The sequence below is a fragment of the Petromyzon marinus genome, chromosome 3 (genome assembly GCF_048934315.1).
Source record: "Petromyzon marinus isolate PM22_M1 ecotype Great Lakes invasive population chromosome 3, UKy_Petmar_22M1.pri1.0, whole genome shotgun sequence".
Classification (NCBI taxonomy): Eukaryota; Metazoa; Chordata; class Hyperoartia; order Petromyzontiformes; family Petromyzontidae; genus Petromyzon; species Petromyzon marinus.
This window is the reverse complement of record NC_133669.1, coordinates 16,268,042-16,286,826: the sequence shown is the minus strand read 5'-3', so window position 1 is coordinate 16,286,826 and position 18,785 is coordinate 16,268,042. Positions and strand designations below refer to the sequence as shown.

At 46.1% G+C, this 18,785-nt stretch overlaps 2 protein-coding genes across 6 annotated transcripts in view; both read right to left on the bottom strand.

Moving 5' to 3' along the window:
• The window catches only part of LOC116955349 (transmembrane protease serine 3-like), a 32,863-nt gene extending 28,036 nt beyond the window's left edge, over nt 1-4,827 (bottom strand). Inside the window, exon 1 of the mRNA XM_032976375.2 lies at nt 4,565-4,827. Within this exon, the coding sequence (XP_032832266.2) occupies nt 4,565-4,579 (15 nt within the window). The 5' untranslated portion in view covers nt 4,580-4,827. The remainder of the gene's footprint in view (nt 1-4,564) is intronic.
• Nucleotides 4,828-12,145: 7,318 nt separating this feature from the next.
• PRDM15 (PR/SET domain 15) overlaps nt 12,146-18,785 on the bottom strand; it is a 32,068-nt gene continuing 25,428 nt past the window's right edge. For all 5 annotated transcript variants that reach the window (XM_076074992.1, XM_076074990.1, XM_076074988.1 and 2 more), the window contains exons 23-26: nt 17,971-18,146; nt 16,688-16,753; nt 15,036-15,128; nt 12,146-14,561 (exon numbers count right to left, since the gene is read on the bottom strand). In XM_076074992.1, coding sequence (XP_075931107.1) covers nt 13,713-14,561; nt 15,036-15,128; nt 16,688-16,753; nt 17,971-18,146 — 1,184 coding nt within the window. In that variant the 3' untranslated portion in view covers nt 12,146-13,712. The remainder of the gene's footprint in view (nt 14,562-15,035; nt 15,129-16,687; nt 16,754-17,970; nt 18,147-18,785) is intronic.

Here is an 18,785-nt window from a genome sequence, read left to right as displayed (position 1 = left end):
GAAATCAGGTTTGCCCCTGCCAACTTTTTTGTGAAATATTTCCAAAACAGCCTCGTTGGGCTTTGGGCCGTGCACAACATGTTATTTGAGATGACTAGCCGTAACCAGCTGTATGTATGAACTTTTTTCGCACCGTACGTAGCCAACCGTGCTAATCGGAGGTGCGGGGGAAGGACAACAAACTAAACACAAAAAGCAGTTCTAAGGAATCAAATTTTCAATCTCTTGTCATCAGAGTGCATCTATGTGGGCCTCCCACGACAAGTGGGGGACCCACACCAACCATTTCAGGATCACCAGACGGTGCATAGCTTTTACTACATTACATTTGGTGGAGAAACAGTTGTAACTAAAATGGACACAGAGAAAAGAAGGCAAAAGCAGCAGAGGAAGCCAGCTTAAGAGATTAGCAGTGAATTTGGAGGCCACTCCTGGACAAAAACAACCAGGAAAAGGATGGAAGAACACCAGGGGTGGCCTATGTCCAGAAGTGGGAATGTACAGGCTGATAACAGAATTTTTGAAGTCTATTGGAATTTTTTTATATAAAATCAATATTATCTGTAATTAAATCTTGCCAAAGCTTTCGTGACTGCAGGAATTCATTTCAAACCTTTATAAACAGTTTGCCTTTAGAAGCTAACCCCCTTTTCCTGATGACGACCGCTTGTGTTGCGATCGAAACGTCGTAATTTTTTATTTATTTTCTTTGAACCTATCTATGTGACTTTACAAAAAGACCCAAATAATTATCTGTAATTAATGCATAATATTTTAATTTTTTTACCGACTTTCTTTTTTCCATGGTAACTAAATAATCCCTTACTCCCTATTGCATCGCAACGACATTCGTGTTATTTTACTCTGCTCATAAAACTAAATTTCGCATCTTGCATCCCAAACGTTAAATTATCCAGTCACAATAAGGATAAATTGGTTACAGATTACACCTGTAGTTAAATATTACATTTTGGGGGGATGGGAGGAAGGGGGAATGGTGAAACTTTGCAGCCTTGCCCTCAACACAGAGCGAGCGAATACACACCGTGGTTAAGATGCGGACGCTGCATTAACCAACTGAATTTGCATTGCGACTTTTACCAAGTCGTTAAAAGTTGGCGATGAAAGGGTCCGGCATGTACTGTGGACAAATATCACCATCAGCGATGCGGTCGGTCACAAATGTTAATAATAAAGCCTGCCACCTGTGCAGTCATTTGGGAAAGACAGAGGATGCCTAACGAGTTCGAGTTTTAGCAGGATGTTGTGTGTGGCGATTCAGTAAACAAAGCCAATTAACAAAGTGGGGAGAAGAGAGGAGAGAGGCACGAGTTTGCCGACAAGATGGGTGGAATAACATCACGTGAGAGACGAGAGCAGAACGCTGACCATCGCAAGTCCACCATCTAACATCAACCTCGCCTACCACCAGCCTCGCCTACCAAAACCATAAAACGTCCTCTCTACACCATGTGCAGGACTGTAAAACCACCTCAATGCTCACCTCACCAATGTGTTTTTATGTTCGTGCAGTTCGTTTGAGTTCTTGCGAAACGCAGTTTTTACTCTATTTGACCATAATTTATGGCTGTTGTATTAATTATTGCTCCCGATATATGTTTGCTTCACTGCTGTACACACAGTACTTTAATTTGTATTCCATTTGTCGTTTTGGTGACATCCCCCCCCAGCCACTCATGTAAATTAGGCTGCGTCTCCTGGTTTCGCGATTTCTTTATCTGGTTAAATATATTATATATATTCAACTAGAAACTTGATAGGGGAGGCCGAGCTATGCCGAGCCAGGGGGCATGAGAGGTGCAAGCCACGACCAACAACGTCTGCAACAAAATGGATTCTCACCTGAATACACCAGGGGTTTTACAGTATTGTAATGAAATACACAATTTCACACTAAATACATAGTGACCGGCTAAAACAATGCACGGAAATCACTTAACACACGCGTTCACGTCGCACGTAGAAATACCTGGACACAGCTTCGCTATACAATACACAACGCGAAATCGTACATCGTTCCAGACGCGAGACAAATGAGCGTGGCGAAATATGATTGAACCTACCACCACCCCCGCCCCCCTATGAAATCAACAGTGTGGAGGAGGGATACATCTAGCAGTGGATTGACAAAAGGCTGTAAAAAATCATACCATATATGTAAGGAACTATCGCACGACACGTGACAGTGTTGAGTTCAAATGTGAGCTACAAACATGTAGAGCGCACGCCCTGAGATCCAACGTTTTGTGGAGGCAAGGGTTGATGGATCACGCTAGCATGTGCTGTGAGGTGGCCAAGAGGTGAGCACAAGGCAAGTGTGTTGGGGAACCCATCTGTGCAGACCTCCGAGCGTTCTCCTCTCGTACGCCAGGGGTTTTCTCTGTGTATGCCACCACGTGGAAAAATTGTCTTTCAAAAGTAATTTGGTCAAAACAATCTCAACGTGGGATGCTCCTGAAAAAAACCCAGTGGGAATTCCCCAGCCAGTTTAATTAAATCGCCATCATTTCCCTCCTTTCAATTGCAGATGACTCAACCTAAGACAGCATCACTTCTCGTTTTTCACTACGAGGGTCGGGTCGTTCCTTCTAGACCTGCTGTTAAACTACTGTTATTTTATCAGGTTAATAGCACTGAGTTATATAGCTCTATTTGAGAAGCAACCTGGCCACAAATCACGGCTCAACAAAGTGGCTGAACACGTATCACTGGACATCTGCGAAAAAAGAGCTTTATAGCTCATCGGATTCTTCCAGTTTAAATATGATTTTGATTCTGTATAGCAGCCATATACTCCTAACGTATGTTGATTCTAAATTTAGGGATAAACTGAAGGACCTGGAGAAAAATCCACGCAACCACAGGGAGAACACGCAAATTCCAAAAATACAGCCGTCAGGGTCGGGATTGAACCCACGGCTTCCTGTATACCAGCCGAGGTAGTCAACATCTCAACGTCTCGAAGTCTAGCAGTGGCTGGTGCCTGCTCTCACCACAGTAACGTAGAATTTCCTTCACTGGCTCTGGGGCTGCATTCATTACGGGCTCGCTATGACCTTAGAGCTCAGACCAAACGTGTTTTCTTCCTCGGCCGAGGTAACACAGAAACGTCACGTAACGGTAATTGATTTGTTCTGCAGGCCACAGAGTAACATATATTTTACACGACGCCTTTACAGACACATGGCGGGATGATGGGGGGGGGGGTAATCCTGATAAGCTGGCCAATCTTCACCTAAAGCAATACGCACTGAGTATAATCAAACAACGGTATTGACCAGCACGGGCAAGCGGAGGCCTTCATCCAGCATTGGATTACATAGATACAACCCATCTGATGAGTACAATAGCTTGTAAATTATAATCTCGGCGTGCCCGGCCCCCGCCAGTTTTACCCAAATTGTGATATTAGCGTTCTGTCGTGAGATTAAGGAATCCATTCGGATCTCACGCAGATACAACAGAACTACATCTGAGATCCCGCCTTCAAGTGGCATCCTGGGCACACACAGTCAAAGGCAGCATGTGCTAAATATCGGAAAGCTGCAATTTGGACAAATTAAGTGGAGAACCAAATGTATGGTGACGGGGTGTTTTTGCGTGCGCAGTCAACGGTGACCGTCGCCGGCATGACATCAACATCAACTGGCTCCAATTGAGAAATTCGGTTTTAACCGTAGGGCACTGCCTGGACTCGAACCCAGGCTCTCAGCGGTGCCGGCCCAGCTCTTTGCTGACCCGACCACATGTAAACCCTGCTGGGCGAGGGCTTATTAGACCATACATCAGTGCGCTGGTCAGTGTGGGATGAAGGCCGGAAACAACAGACATGTGTAATAATGCTATATGGTTGCCCATCCACACAATGATATCCCGACTGAAATTTTGCTTAGCTTCCCATTTAAGATGAGACTGGCCGCATTCCGGATGCTCTTATCACAGGCCTCACTGGAGTTTACTACATACATCCTATGTACCGTACATAGTCCATGTACTCAGCAGAAAACGCGAGGAACGCAATGATGACAGAGCGCTAGACAAATACTCAGATCGTGTTTACAGCCCTGAGCCTAGTGGACGAGATAGAAGTCCACAATCCTCTCACCGAGCCAGACCGCCGCTGTCTTAATGCCCACTAAGTGTAAATCACCCGGGGTACTCATTGTATCCATTCCGCCGGAGGGGTGCCGAGTGGAGGCCACCCGCCCACCACCTCCACCTCCTCCCGACTCGGGATTGAGCATCACACGGCGTGGACCGATCGCAAGCACTCGTCCTGGGGGGACAAGCCAGAACAATGGAAGACCTCGCCCCCCCGCTCGACCGCCGGGTGTTCTAAGATTCCTCCCCGACGTCTCGTTGCACTCGAGGAGCTAAACGGCGACGTCTCGAGCGAGAAGGCCAATCGAACCGAGGACACTCCATGAGCACCGTAGAAGAAGAAAAAAAAACAGCACCGCCCATTGTTCCCACCAGCCACACGTTTTGCCAAATGTCTCCCTCCTCCTCCTTCTCCTCCCCATGTTTACCCCTCCCCCCTTACCTTTTCCGAAGGCATCGTCGCTGCGACGAGGTGTGGAAGGAGGTTGTCGCGTCCGTGGGTTCAGCCGCAGTAGTAAAGAGACGGAGGGCTCCGCCGCTTGCCGCCGACTCTCGAGTCCCGAGTGACGCACGGGTTCGCCGTGCCGCGCAGGTGAGGGCGACCTGTGACGTCACGCAGAGTGACGTCACGCAGGCAGCGGACGTTGCGGGCGATGGGGAGGGGTGCTGAATGTGGATAAAAAACAAACACGGGGCACGGAGCGTCATCCACCCCGCATCATCATCACCACCACCACCACTCACCTACCACACACACAATGTTTATAGACGCCACCGTCGTTTAGCCCAGGTGCAAGCGAGATGAGGTCATGCGCCATTCTCGTGACCGCGTGCGTGCGTCCGTTCAAGATGCGATGTTCTTTTATAAAGTGCTTCAGAGACAACATGTTTGACATGACAGTAATGGTTATACTGGTAGGAACGAAGTTGTAAACTGAGTGTACCAGCCTGCAATAGATTCATGTGTCCGTCCGTCCGTCCCCTTTCAATACTTTAACGAAGTGAAAAATTCCAATGTTCCTACCAGCCCACCCTGTCAGGGACCTGTTTTTTTTGTTATTTTCTTTGAACCTATCTACGTGACGTTACCGAAAGACCCAAGAACATGACAGGAATAGTGTGTTTAAATACTTAAAAACAACGAATAGCAACGAACATTTACTTTGTACGATTTTATTACGTTAAGTAAAGTTTCGCATCAATTGTGAAATAAGTATAGGCGTTACCCTTTCTGTTGTATTGTTTTATAATTTTATTGTTTCCCTTCTACGTGACTTTACCGAAAGAACCAAGAATATGAATCCCTGCAGTCACGAAAGCTTTAAATAAAAAAAATAACACGGGTGTTATAAGACGTTCAAACACCAAATAGACACCTATTGCAAGGCATCAAGTCTGCATTAACCACATGCTTATGGCAATTTGTAGAAACAGAATGCGTATTATTTGGTGTTTGAACATCTTAACGCCTCTTGTGTTATCAGAATGGGTAAAGCATATTCTTCTTATTTCACCATTTCGATACTGGCGAAAGAATGGTCCCATAGCATACCTACTATGATCACCCAGGAATGTCTGTCCTTAACGCTCGTGACGTCACTTCACATCGACCAGCCCTCATTAATATTCATGAGCAGGTGACGTCCTCCAAATGGCAACCCCCCCTATTATTATTACCTACTATAATGAGCCAAGAATGTCTGTGCAACGCTCGTGACGTCACTCCATGTCGACCAGCCCCCCTCATTAATAATCATGAACAGATTACGTCCTCCACACGGACCCCTCCTCATTAATAATCATGAGCAGGTGACGTCACTCCACATCGACCAGCTCCCCTCATTAATAATCATGAGCAGGTTCCTCCAAATAAACACCCCCCCCCATTCATAATAATTAGCGGGTGACGTCACTCCACATGGGGGGGGGCGAGGCGCCTCCTCCCCCCTCCTCGGCGTCAACTCACAACCCTCACTACAAAGGCAGAACCCTCACGTCACGCGATCTCCGTAACGCTGTTGAGACATCAAAGTAAAAAGGACGTCACGATGAACAAGGGATTATAACCTTTAAATGATATAAGCCTGTGTCACCGCGCCCTTACAAATTGCACACGAATTGATGCAATTAATTTCACGTCGCGGTCTGCTTTTCTACTTGCAAGTTTCAGATTTACTGCAATACACCCGTCCTTGGACGGGCAAAAGGCTAGTTAATGATATTTTACTCAAGTTTGTATCGTAGTTTGGGCAGGGCACAGCTAAGGGTTGATGGCCGATGCTAGTCAGGCTGGTGACGGAATGGCAGCCAAAGGTGTGAACACGGAGAGGAGATCAACCAACGTGGACACGGAGCGATTGTAATTCGTTCATGTGCGGGGATGTGTGGCACGGATTGTGGGTATCACAGGCAGGACTGGCGATGCCCTTGCATAGATCATGGCTGATGATATTTCATAACATGTTAATAAATTCCGTGAATAATCGTAATCTTTGAATAGACAACGTTGTGGAATCTCGGGCGCGGTACGTTGCTCAACAGAAATTACGACCCCAACTAAATGTACAACCGAAGAGGGAGTGTCTTGTGGGCTAAACAACCCATTTTTATTGATGTAGTGCTTGTTTACCCAGAAACACCTCACATTGGTATATGTTTGTAAAAATCAAGTTAGTCATATTCAGACGACGCAGTCACGTTACGAATCAAAGTTCAAGTCTTGACTAAGAATGGGGATTTTGTTTCCAGGGCTATGAAACATTCGACAATAAACTAAACGCACAATTTGCATGTAGCAGTGGTTTATGCAAACCAGTGGTACACATATATACACGAACAGCAGTGGTCTACGCAAACATTGCTTGTCATGTACCCCCTTACCAGCCTTGTCAACTGTCCATGTACCCCTACCAATATCAGAATTTTGTTATATGGTATTCATTACTTTACAATTAATTACTTTACAATTACTGTACTATATTTGCATTATTTACATGCACGTAATTAATACCTACTCATAATAAATTTAGTTAACATTTATTAACTTAATGTGGCTCCGTGGTAGGGAGAGTTCTAATCCTAGTTGGTTGTCGATTTAACCCATCATCCGTCAGAGTCGAAAACCATGAGTGCCACTTTGTGGGGAAGTCAAAGGTGGTTGTAGTATGGGGAGACTTTCCCTCGCCATAGGAACGTGGAATTTCCCCCTACTGGCTCAGGGATGTAATAAGTAGATTACCACCAACCCACACTGACCAGTGTGAAGTATGGCCAAACATTCCCTGTGAGGGCTATGACTCACATGGCAATGTGTTGACAAATGGCTATAAAAACGCAACGTCATTCATTACCAAAGTAACCTAATTATTAACACCAACGCCTAGCATTGCTGCTGAAGAACTTTCAGGATTGCTTCGCTGTAGTTATTTTTCTTTTAACAGCTATTGTTCCCTGGATGCCATAATAGGATATTATGGCCTGCTGATGCTCTTATGAAGGCAAAACAATGTTTTTAAATAAATACAGGCAGTCCCCGAAATACAAGCGTCAGAGTTAGAAATATCCACTCTTTTAACTGAAATTTGCGCGATGGTTTATGCTCCTTGACAAAATCAGCATGGTACTGTGATTCATTTGTGGCAAGCACTTTGTGTGTAATGAGTGCGATCTTATAATGGATTTGTTCGGCAACTGGAAGCCAATGCAGTGTCGGCGAGCACTGAACGGACATGGTCGGATCTTGAAACACTCGTCCCGACACGTGTCAGATTATTTTGTACACGCTGCAGCTTGGTAATGTTTTCCCCAGACGTCCCGTCGAGTAGTGATTTGCAATCATCGATCCTTGTCGATACTGTGCTACATGCCACCGTGTTGGCTATGTCACGACTCAATAGTCGTAGACATATTCTGAACGAGTATGGTGCCGAGGCTCTTTAGATGAATAGATGTCATGCGATAAGATTATTTCGGTGATTGGAGAGACCTATGTTGAAAATAGGAAGGGCCCGAGGACAGACCCCTGCGATACTCTGGCTAGCCACCCGGCTTGACAAACTGTGATCGTCGATGTAGGTGTAGTGACATAGAATCGGTCACTTAGCAGCATAGCGCTGGTTGCTGGCAGGGAAGGGGATCTGCAGCTACAGCAGCTCTGACTGACAGCAGGTCACGTGATAGACCAGGGAGAGGGATGTAGGGAAAAGGTGACAGAAGGGACACATCGAGAACTTGCTAGTAGGTTCCAGAAGGGGGGCATGACCGGGGCGGAGCCAGGCCACGCTGATAATATAAGAGGGGCCCCGGGAGGGAACCTCGGGGCTGTCGTTTGGAGTGGGATCACCGTCGTGCTGCTGCTGCTGGAGTCTTCGTCGCCGTCACCATCTTCTCCATCTCGGCGTCGCCAGTCAGGCAGTCTGCCAGCTGTCCTGACTGGGAACCATAGTTATTACTAAAGTGTGAAGTGTCTCTGAGTCAGTCACTGCATAGGTATGACTCAATCCACCTCAGTGCCTTACCTGATACATCGAACCTTGACCTTAGCTGCCTGATGAATATCTCATGGTTGCTGGTGTCAAAGGCGGCTGAGAGATAGAGGCCAACCAGTGCTGTGGCGCACCAGTCATCCATGATCTTGTAAAGGCCATCAGTGATCTTTTGTCGAGCCATCTCTAGTGCTGCAGAACTTACATTACGCTGACTGCAATGGATTAAATCTACCCATGGCAGTGACGTGGGGGAAGTAACCGCTTCACGCACAGGCGCTCTTTGAAATCGTATTCAGGTTTGAGATTTGGCGATAGTTTGCAGGGTCAAAATCGTTCAAGGCAACTTTTTCAAGAGCGGTGTTACGTCCCAAATTTTGAACCAGACTGGGAAAAACAGCCCTCATGGAATGTCATCATTTGTTGCTGCTGTTGCTGTTATCATTGCTGCTGTTTTTGTTGCTATTGGTGTTGCTTCTTTTGAAGTCGTTGTTGTTATAAGATCACGCACACAAAATAAAAAGGAAGTCACCTAAATCCGGGTTTATCATCGGCCACACCCACGCTTTATTAAATGTCTTGCAGAAGGATAAATATAAAAACTGAACACGGTACAATAACTCACTCAGACTACAAGCCCACACGTGGCGCTTAATCAGAGCTGAATTGGACCTGTGGGGGCCGGCAGCTTGTCTGCATAAACACTGTTTCCTTGCACACTCAACAAGACAATCGGCGGTTATATGATGGGGGGACATGGGTGAAAGGTATTCCTTCACATCCTGAAGTTAAATACAGTTGTGTATGTCACTGAAACGCAACATTGAAGTTAACAACACGTCGTGTGCTTTGCGCTGAAGGGATTTTCGTGGGGTTAAAATGCAACCTCGTATGGCAATGTTCTGATGTAGAGGGCAATGTTTGCCGTGACCTGCGCGGTGTGCAAATCCCCTTGGGCATCGTCCAAGTGGCCCAAGTGTGCTGATTTACTGGGAAGAATTTGAGTGAAAATCAGAATCAGAAAGGGTTTTATTCGCCATGAAAGGTCGCACAAACAAGGAATTTACTTAGGCAGGAAGGTGCATACATTCAACATATAGTAATCTTAAATCTAAAATAAGTGGTATACAAGTCTAACTATACTAAAGGCTTGTTGTTGTTGAAGTTCACCCTGGTACGTGTTGGAATACAGCAGTCCTCATGGGGAACCTTCTTTAAACCAAAGATGTACTCATTCAACGTCGCCTTCCACCCATCTTTATACGCGTAGGGTTTTTATATTGTTAGCAAAAGGTAAACAATATCGAAAAACACATGACAAACATCACGTGTATGATAAGCATCTTTTGCCATTGCCTTATAAGAGGCCACTCTCTATTTTCTTGAAACAATGCAATGCACAGCAGCCTGAAATGCCGATGCTATTTCATTTATTATGCACTTCACGAGTTGAAATAACACGTGATATGCTGCGATGTTTCTACATACAATCCTGTACGTCCACACGCGCACCAGACCTGTGCGTGTGTATGACCAATGGCAAATGCAACTCTTACGTCACCTCAGTGAATATATTTCAGGGTGTTTTTTTACTGTGATACTCCTTTAGCAGAGGTACAAAAAGCTCAACACATTTGTCAATGACACTGCCCAAAAATGAATTAAATGTTCTTGCCCGAATCGTTGCTTATCACGTTGCCGTTACCTCATTTGTTTCCGATGGATATGTTGAGTTGTTTTTATTGATGGGCACTTCACGCCAGGCGGATCGTAACACGCCAGACTTGACAACCCACCCTCATTTGGCAAAGGGCCAAAAAAACAAACTGTGACAAGGCTGCCTCCCAAGTAAACATGAACCAACTTTGGCACGTGATTGGAACTATTGGATCAACAACGTTGGCCGAACGTACCGCACGTTTACTGGGCCACTCTTCAGTAACATGCCAGCAATGTTTTCGCTGTCGGGGGAAGATGCGATATGGAGCAGATTAGGTTATAAGGCATATCATCCTGCTGCTTCGTGACAGTATCTGGTAAGCTCATGCCTCGCCGAGGCAGTAGTCAAATGGCGTGGGACATTAACGAAGTGTCCAATAAGCCAAGTGATAATTTACATTTCTGATCAGATGTAAGGATACGCTTGTCAGTACGTTATCTTGAGATAAGTCAAACAATCATTCTTCTCAATGCACGACGTATGCCACTGGTGAACGGAGGGCTTAAGGGATTAACCTCATCTAAAATGTGGTCCGATGGAGGGAGGCTGCCGGGGATGGCGGACCTTGTAGCGAGTTTGTTTAAGCGCGGCTCCCAAACCACTCTGCAAGGGGCGCCGTGAATGTTTTACATTTCTTTGTTTATTTTAACACAATCAGCCCGCAATTCCTTTTGAGTACCATTCAGTCTATTAAACTCGGTGCACACAAACAGATGGGTTACTGAATGCCAATGTAAAAGTCACTTGGAACATTGGGCAGGTGTTAATAAGCTGCTGCCTACGGACTTTTTTTTGCTCCAAGTTAAAAATAACTTGAGGACAAAGGAGTCTCACATTCGTACTCTTGATATCAAGCACAAGCAGAAACCAACCACTCCCCTCTCCTTCAATCACTCCCCCATCTCCCAATCACTCCCCTGCCAAACCCCTCCCCTCTCCTTCAACAACAACAGCCATTCGCCACTAAGTGGCGGTGACGTCACCACGGCGCTTGTGCCAGGCTATGTGCACGTTGAGGCCACGTGAAGTGTCGAACGCCCGCTGGCAGGTCACGGAACAGACCCAGAAGGTGCCACGGGTCGACTAAGATGACTGGCTGACGCACCACCTGTGCCCCCTACTGTGCCAACTGGCTGTTCTTTAGCCACCCGGCGCTCCGCTCGTTGTTGTGAGCGTCGCTCCTCTGTTGTTGGAGGGCGACTGCCTCCAACTCCCCAGTAGCGTCCTTCACGAGCCTCCTCCACAAAGGCCAATCTTGACACCGCTGGTACCAGTCATCGGCAATTCCACTCAGCTCCACGTCACTCTATCTCTGCTCTAGCCCGTGCCGCGCCCGTTTAGCCCAATCTATGCGGCCGAACAAAAGCTGTTTGGGCATGCGGTGGCTGGGCATGCGGGCTACATGACCCAGCAAACGCAGCCTTGTCTGCCGGATGAGCTCATCAATGGGACTTTGTCCATATCTTTCAAGGGTTGTGAGCTCCTCACACAATCCAGCCTGGTTAAACCCAGGATGGATCGTAGGCAGGCTAGCCTAAATGTTTATAGCCGGCGAAGATGTTCCATTCTCCTTCAACCACTCCCCTCTCAAACCCCTCCCTCAATCACTCCACCCTCAAACCCCTCGCTCATCTCCTTCAATCACTCCCCTCTAAAACCCCTCCTCCCCAATTCGAACCCAGACGAGGCCGCCCCCTCGCAAAAGCCCACAAATTACATCCACTCTGGCCCCCACCCACCCATCACTCCCCTCCACCCTTTGGACCCCCCCACCCCTCCGAAAGAACGTAAACAAAAACACCCCCATAGGTGCCATAAGTCTGGGCCTGTTTATATTTTGTTTAATCGGTTTTAAAAAAAAGCCTGTTAATTAAAACGTCAAGAAGGAGCAGGCGCAATTAAAACTACACAGATGCTTTTGAATCAAAACAAGGATGAGACTGAAGCGGTTCTTGGTATGTAATTAGGGTTCTTGCATCGGGTTGCTTCGTGTAAAATATGGTAAAATGTCTACTGCCATTTTTGACATCTTTTGAATGCATATATTGCAAAATTTAGCAACGTCGAGGTTCCTTTGGCCATTTTCCGCTTCAAATCATTGGCAACAATGTGCTGGTGGATATCTAGCATTTGAAAGAAATGTTATTAAATGTAGTGACATAAATCTTGACTTAAAGCTTTCGTGTCTGCAGGAATTCATATTCTTTGGGTCTTTCGGTAAAGTCACGTAGATAGGTTTAAAGAAAATAACAAAAAACCACGACGTTTCGATCACAACACAAGCGATCATCATCAGGACGCTTGTGTTGTGATCGAAACGTCGTAGCTTTTTGCTATTTTCTTTGAACCTATCTACGTGACTTTACCGAAAGACCCAAATAATATGTAGTGACATTTATAGCGTTATAAAGTGTTCACAAAAATACATTATAACAAAGGAAATAATGAACCTCTCTTTGAATTTCGTAAATAGTGAGCTTCCAGTATCATTCTGCAAGAGACTACTGTTTGTGGTCCACTATTTCAACATATTCCATTCCCTCCGACAACCTACCACTCACACTGTGATGCACATGCGACATTCCAATGGGCTGCTATTGTGCTATGATACATTTTATTTAGACGATGCTGTATGTGCTATTATGCCATAATTATAATCAATACTTCAGCAAATATTAAGACAGCTACCATGCCCAGAGATACTTCAACAAAATGACACATGCAGCAGCTAAAATGTCACAGGAACATTACAAAGGAACATATTACGACCTAAAACCTCAAATCCTAATACAATATAATTTGAACCTGCTCAAAAATACACAGCATTTTGGCTATACAAACGACTTTTTATTTAAATGATTTACGAACTTTATACAGACCTCATGTTTCATAAGAACCACGGGCCAGATTTAGGACAGTTCTGCAAAAAACCTCACTTTTAAATTAACGTAATTTTATCCGATACAAAATCCCTTAACATGATCAAATACTCTCCAGCTTATGTATATTTTTTATGGATATGATAAGCTGGCATTAAGGCCCAAGGCATACTATATCCACATACAGGTCGAGAACCTTCCCCTGGCTACGTACGGCACGAAATCAATTCAACATACATACAACCTCTCTACAACAACAGCTGCCATTTGCAGCCAGGTAACGTCACCACTGCGCTTGTGCAAGCTTAGATGCACTTTGAGGCTGGCAGATCGGTCAGACTCAAGTGTTATGGGTTGATTGAGTTAGATGGACAGATGCACCACACCACCCATATTACACTAAATGACATTAACTCGCACACAAAATACACGACCTCAACCAATCACTCATTCAGCAATAACCTCACACATCAATCACAACAGAAACACACACATCACACATACACATCACACATCCTGCTCCATATGTTCATGTTGACCATGATGATCAACATCATCAATATCTTCAACAACATCATCTTCCCCACCATGCGTTACCCATGGCGTGCTGGCAAGCTCCTGCGGGTCCTCGTGCCCGTGCGAAAGCGAGCGTGCGTCAGCGCTGCCATGCGCGTGCACGTGCACATCTGCACCCGTTTGTCCGAGCACGTGCACGTCCGTGTCCCTGTGCACGAGCACGACCTTGGTCCGGTTGTGCGACAGCACGCCGCCGGCGCCGCCGTGTTTTAATACGAGCACGTCGGCGTCGTGGCGAGCGCAGGCAAGCACACTCGCTTCCTCGTCATCCATGTCCGTGCCGGAGTTCCCCTGCGAGCGTATTTTCTCGCCGTGCCCCACCCCGCACGACAGCGTGGGCGATGGCGACAGCACGGTCGAATGGCCCGGAGACGGTAGCTCGCCGGCTGCGCTCGTAAAGGTTACAGCCCCAGACGACGGGCTAATGGTGTAGGTGACGTTCTGCCCCGGTAACGACACGATGCCCGACGAGCTCGTGTAGGTGACGGGCTGCTCCAGCGATGCCATGGACTGCCCCAGCGAGCTTGTGATGCTGTGTGCGGGGGTGATGTGAATGGAGCCGCCCGCACGCTGCACCATGTCCAGCGTGGCCAGGATGGCGCTCTCCAGTGACACCCCTACCATAGCGGAGGCCACGCCAGCCTCTCCGCACGCCACACCCACTTCCCTGCAAGCCACATCCCCCTCGTCAGCGCCCACACCCCCGTTGTCACAGGTCATGCTTCCATCTTCGCAGGTCACGCTCCCATCCGGGATGGATTCGGTCACTGTAACCACCACCTAAAAGAATGAAAACAATGGTAAAAATGCACCGAACCATCTGGAACACCACCCAGAGCCCAGCTTACCATCACAAATCTAAACAAGCGATTTCTCTCCGGAAAGCTGGAGTCTCTACCAGGTATTCGAGATGGTGAGGAGCATAACCAAGTCTGCTGCTGAAAAGCCACAAAATAATCTAATCCTGTTGTATCTATGCCTCCCAATATAAAAACCTCCAGAGAAGCATATTGCTATGAAGGTTTGTACACAATGAACAGTGACTAGACTTGGAATTTTTTAAATGCATGTACATCAATTATCTTTAATGAGAGGATTCATCTCCAAACAAAACTCTTCTTCGACCAATAGTATCCGTGGTTGGGCATCGAACCCAGGTGACCAGGTTCATATCGCAGTGCACAACTCCCCAAAATACAAACCCACACACACGTACACACGTACACACACACTTGCATGCGGTGATGCCCTGACCTGGTGAGTTGTTTCAGTGGTGTGCATCTCAAGCTTGGTGCCAGGGGACGAGGCTGCTGGTTCATCTTCCTCTTGTAGTGTAGTCAGCTGTGTCTGGAACAAACACAAAGATCACCTGTATAGCCTTAACAGACTGTAGGAGTAAGTGCTGTTAGTGAGCAACCTATGAAGGCTGGCAAGACACACCTGGCAGCCTTTGTCTCCCCAGTGACGATGTTTACACACCGCACCAGGTACTCAGTTGAAGCTGAGTCGACCTACGGGAGGCCCCGGACGAATTCAGATAATCGTCACTAGTGTTGGCCATGAGCGGGAATCAAACTGGGGTCGCCAGGTTCGTAGCACCACGCACTAACCACTACACTATCGCTCTCTGGTACACAAGTGTGGACACACGGCACAAAGACAAAGGCATTTTTTACACTTTCCAACTAAGGTTGAAAGCATTAATGCATTGGCCCTATTCGTCTGTCACAAAAATTCTCCTGAAGGTGATATATTAGTGGAAATGTTTTGTATAAAATGTTGTTGCTCTTTGGGAAGAACTCACCCCATTAGAAAACCAGCCAAATGTATTAATTGTCTTGAGCAACATTACAGAACTCTGAAATATATTGCAAAAGTTGGGAATGGTAGTTTTATTGTCACCGAAATGAATGTTCAGACCACCGAGCTATCCCATCGAGTAATATTTGCATAAATTTGAGGCTCCGTGAAGTTAGTCTCACAGGCTTTTTTTTATTAACTTTTGGTTAGTGCAATTCATAACTTCCAAATGATAAGTTACATATAACTCTCATAACCATAGCATGTAAACACTACCCATTAAAAAATAACTATATTAAACGCCACTTTTACCTTACAGTAAGTGCTCGTAAAAATGCATTCCTCAAAAGTGTCGCATTAAGCGAAAACTATTTCCCCATAAATAATGCAATGATAAAGTTTGGCGAGATAAAATATGCGCACACACAGTAAAATGTTGGGACAAATAACAGAGGATATGGCGCCGCGTTACTGTTTCATTACACGTACTATATCATACCGCTCAGCAGCCCAGCTCAAGAAAGTAGTTCGTCATCGACCGCTCAGAAACCATGTGATAACAGACATGTTCCGTGTTATAACAGGTGCCTTCCGCGTTATAACAGACGCATTCCGTGGTATAATGGGTGTGTTCCGTGTTATAACAGACGCATTCCGTGGTATAATGGGTGTGTTCCGTGTTATAACAGACGCATTCCGTGGTATAATGGGTGTGTTCCGTGTTATAACAGACGCGTTCCGCTGTATAATGAGCGCTTTCCGCGTTGTGCGAAAAGTGTTGCCTCATGGAAGAAGCGCATTTTAGCGAAAACGCGTTGTGTCAACACGCGTTCAAGCGAGTGACTTACCGTATTTCAAATCCATTGTGAAATATAATAACCTTATCATATCCACCCAACTTCTTGAAATAAATTCGTACTGTGGCAATGTAAAAACCAGGTTGGATTTATTTTTCCCTGTACTGTATTATTTCCTGTAGGGAGGTTGGACTGGTGCAGATCCTGTTACAATGTGGCAGGTGTAATGCTGTTAAGAGTGGTGTGGCTGGAGTGGTGGGTGTTCAAGGTGTCGTGTTGTGGTAGAATCAGTGTTGCTGGTGTGGTTACCGGCACGATGGTGATGGTGGGTGTGTTATCCAGGTCTTGGCCCTGAGCAAAGTGAATATGCACCAACTACAAACCACCACGACATACAAAAACCAAGACAGATGCACAAACCGCATTACACAGCATACACACCAATCAAGACTATCCCGTTTACGGTGGTAAAGGGTAAATCAGCATTAAACAGCCATGACAAAATAGTTCTCGAGCCCGTATTTTGCAGGTTTAACCGGTGTGAATTGTCAGAGTGAATTGTGCCTCTAGATAAAAACAAGATGCACCATCTTAACATAAATACAATGAGAATTACAGGCAATGCCAAAATAAGTTGCAAAAAAAAAGATTTGTTAACTAACACTGTCTTAAAAAGAAATACATATTTAATCGGTGACGTTTCGGACAATCGTCCTTCTTTATATAGCCTGAGAGGCCAAATGTTCATAGCCAAAAAAGTCATTGCACAATGCTCGCATAGGAGTTTGTGGTGGGAGTGGTGGGTATGATGCTGTGTGCAGGCTATGGCGCTTGTACGTGGATTGCACGTGGAGATGTAAAATAGAATATGTGTGCGCAAGGTACACGGTCAAAGTGTCACGCTGCCCAAACAAGTGTGGGGTAGTGCTGCTTATGTTAGGTGGCGATCCTAAACCAGGCGTGGAAATCCCACAAGCGCTCGGGCAAGAGGTCGTCATATTATTGTTAGTATGCTTACTTACCGAGGAAAAGCCTCACCGAGTTTCAAGACTCTTCTTCAGGAGGGTCCTGCCAAGTTTTCGCAGTAGGGGGTTTGATGTTCATATTTGTAATCCCAATTGAGAAATTTGCAGGTAATTTTTCAGCATTGGGACATTTGGCCAATACCAGATACATTGCTTATTTTTTTTGTTTGCTATGGGAGAAAACTGGAGAACGCAAAGGCAACCTATGTAGAACAGGGGGAGAACATACAGAAACCATAGAGAAACGCGCCCGAGTCAGGAACCAAACCCAGGTTCTTCTTACCTGTGGGGCACAAGCGTTGTGTTGAAAGTGTGCATGGCAGACGGGGTGTGCTTGCCTGTGCCTGGTTTGTACGAGCGTGTGCGTGAGTGTGTGAGCGAGTGAGTGTGTGCATGAGCGCATGTGACTGCGTATGTGTGTGCATGTGTGCGTGCGTGTGTGTGGGTGTGTGCGTGTGTAGGTGTGGGCGTGTGTAGGTGTGGGCATGTGTAGGTGTGGGCGTGTGTGGGCATGTACGTGCGTGGGTGTGTGCGTGTGTACGTGTGTGTATGCAGGGCAAGCCGCACCTCAGGGTGCTTGCGCTTGAGATGGCGCGTGAGGGAGGCGCGCGTGGACACCTTTGCCCCACAGGCATCGCAAGCGCGTGCCTCCACGCGCTGGTGGGTGAGCTGCTCGTGCTTGTGCAGCATGTACTCCGTGACAAACTTTCGCTGACACAACGTGCACTCAAACTGCTTCCCAACTGGTGCACACGGGGAAAAACACGAGGACACAATTCAGCCGCACATTTCTTTGTAACTCTGTGAGAGCCCCCTAGAGAAAATACGTCCACTTCAGATGCATACCTGGAGCGATTGCTCGGGGTGCACAAGGTGAGTTTACATACCTGTGATTCATAATTTAAGTCAGAGCGCAACTGACACAAATAATTAATTCATGTGGAGCAGGTGAGTCCATTCATTTGCAAGGTGAAACTGATTTTTTACATTAATGAAGCAGTGATGGTGATCGCTTTATAGGGTCCTCAAGTACTCAAAAGTATATATATTCTTAGCTCTTTCGGTAAAGTCACGTTGAATTTGTATTGTTTTATATATATTTTATTATTTTATTGTTTCCCTTCAATGTGACTTTACCGAAAGAGCTAAGAATATGAATTACTGCAGTCACGAAAGATTTAAATCAAAATTTTACTCAAAAGTAATTCAATTGATCCTTATGGCGGTACCCCGGTTACCAAATAATACAAAATGGCCGAGGCAATTAAATATTTTATTCCTGGGACACTATTGTTTCCAGGGGTGTAACTTAACTCTGCGACTGGGGTACCAATCAATCCGAAATCGGTGTTACTCCGCGATGTCGAAACGCGGCGAGGACA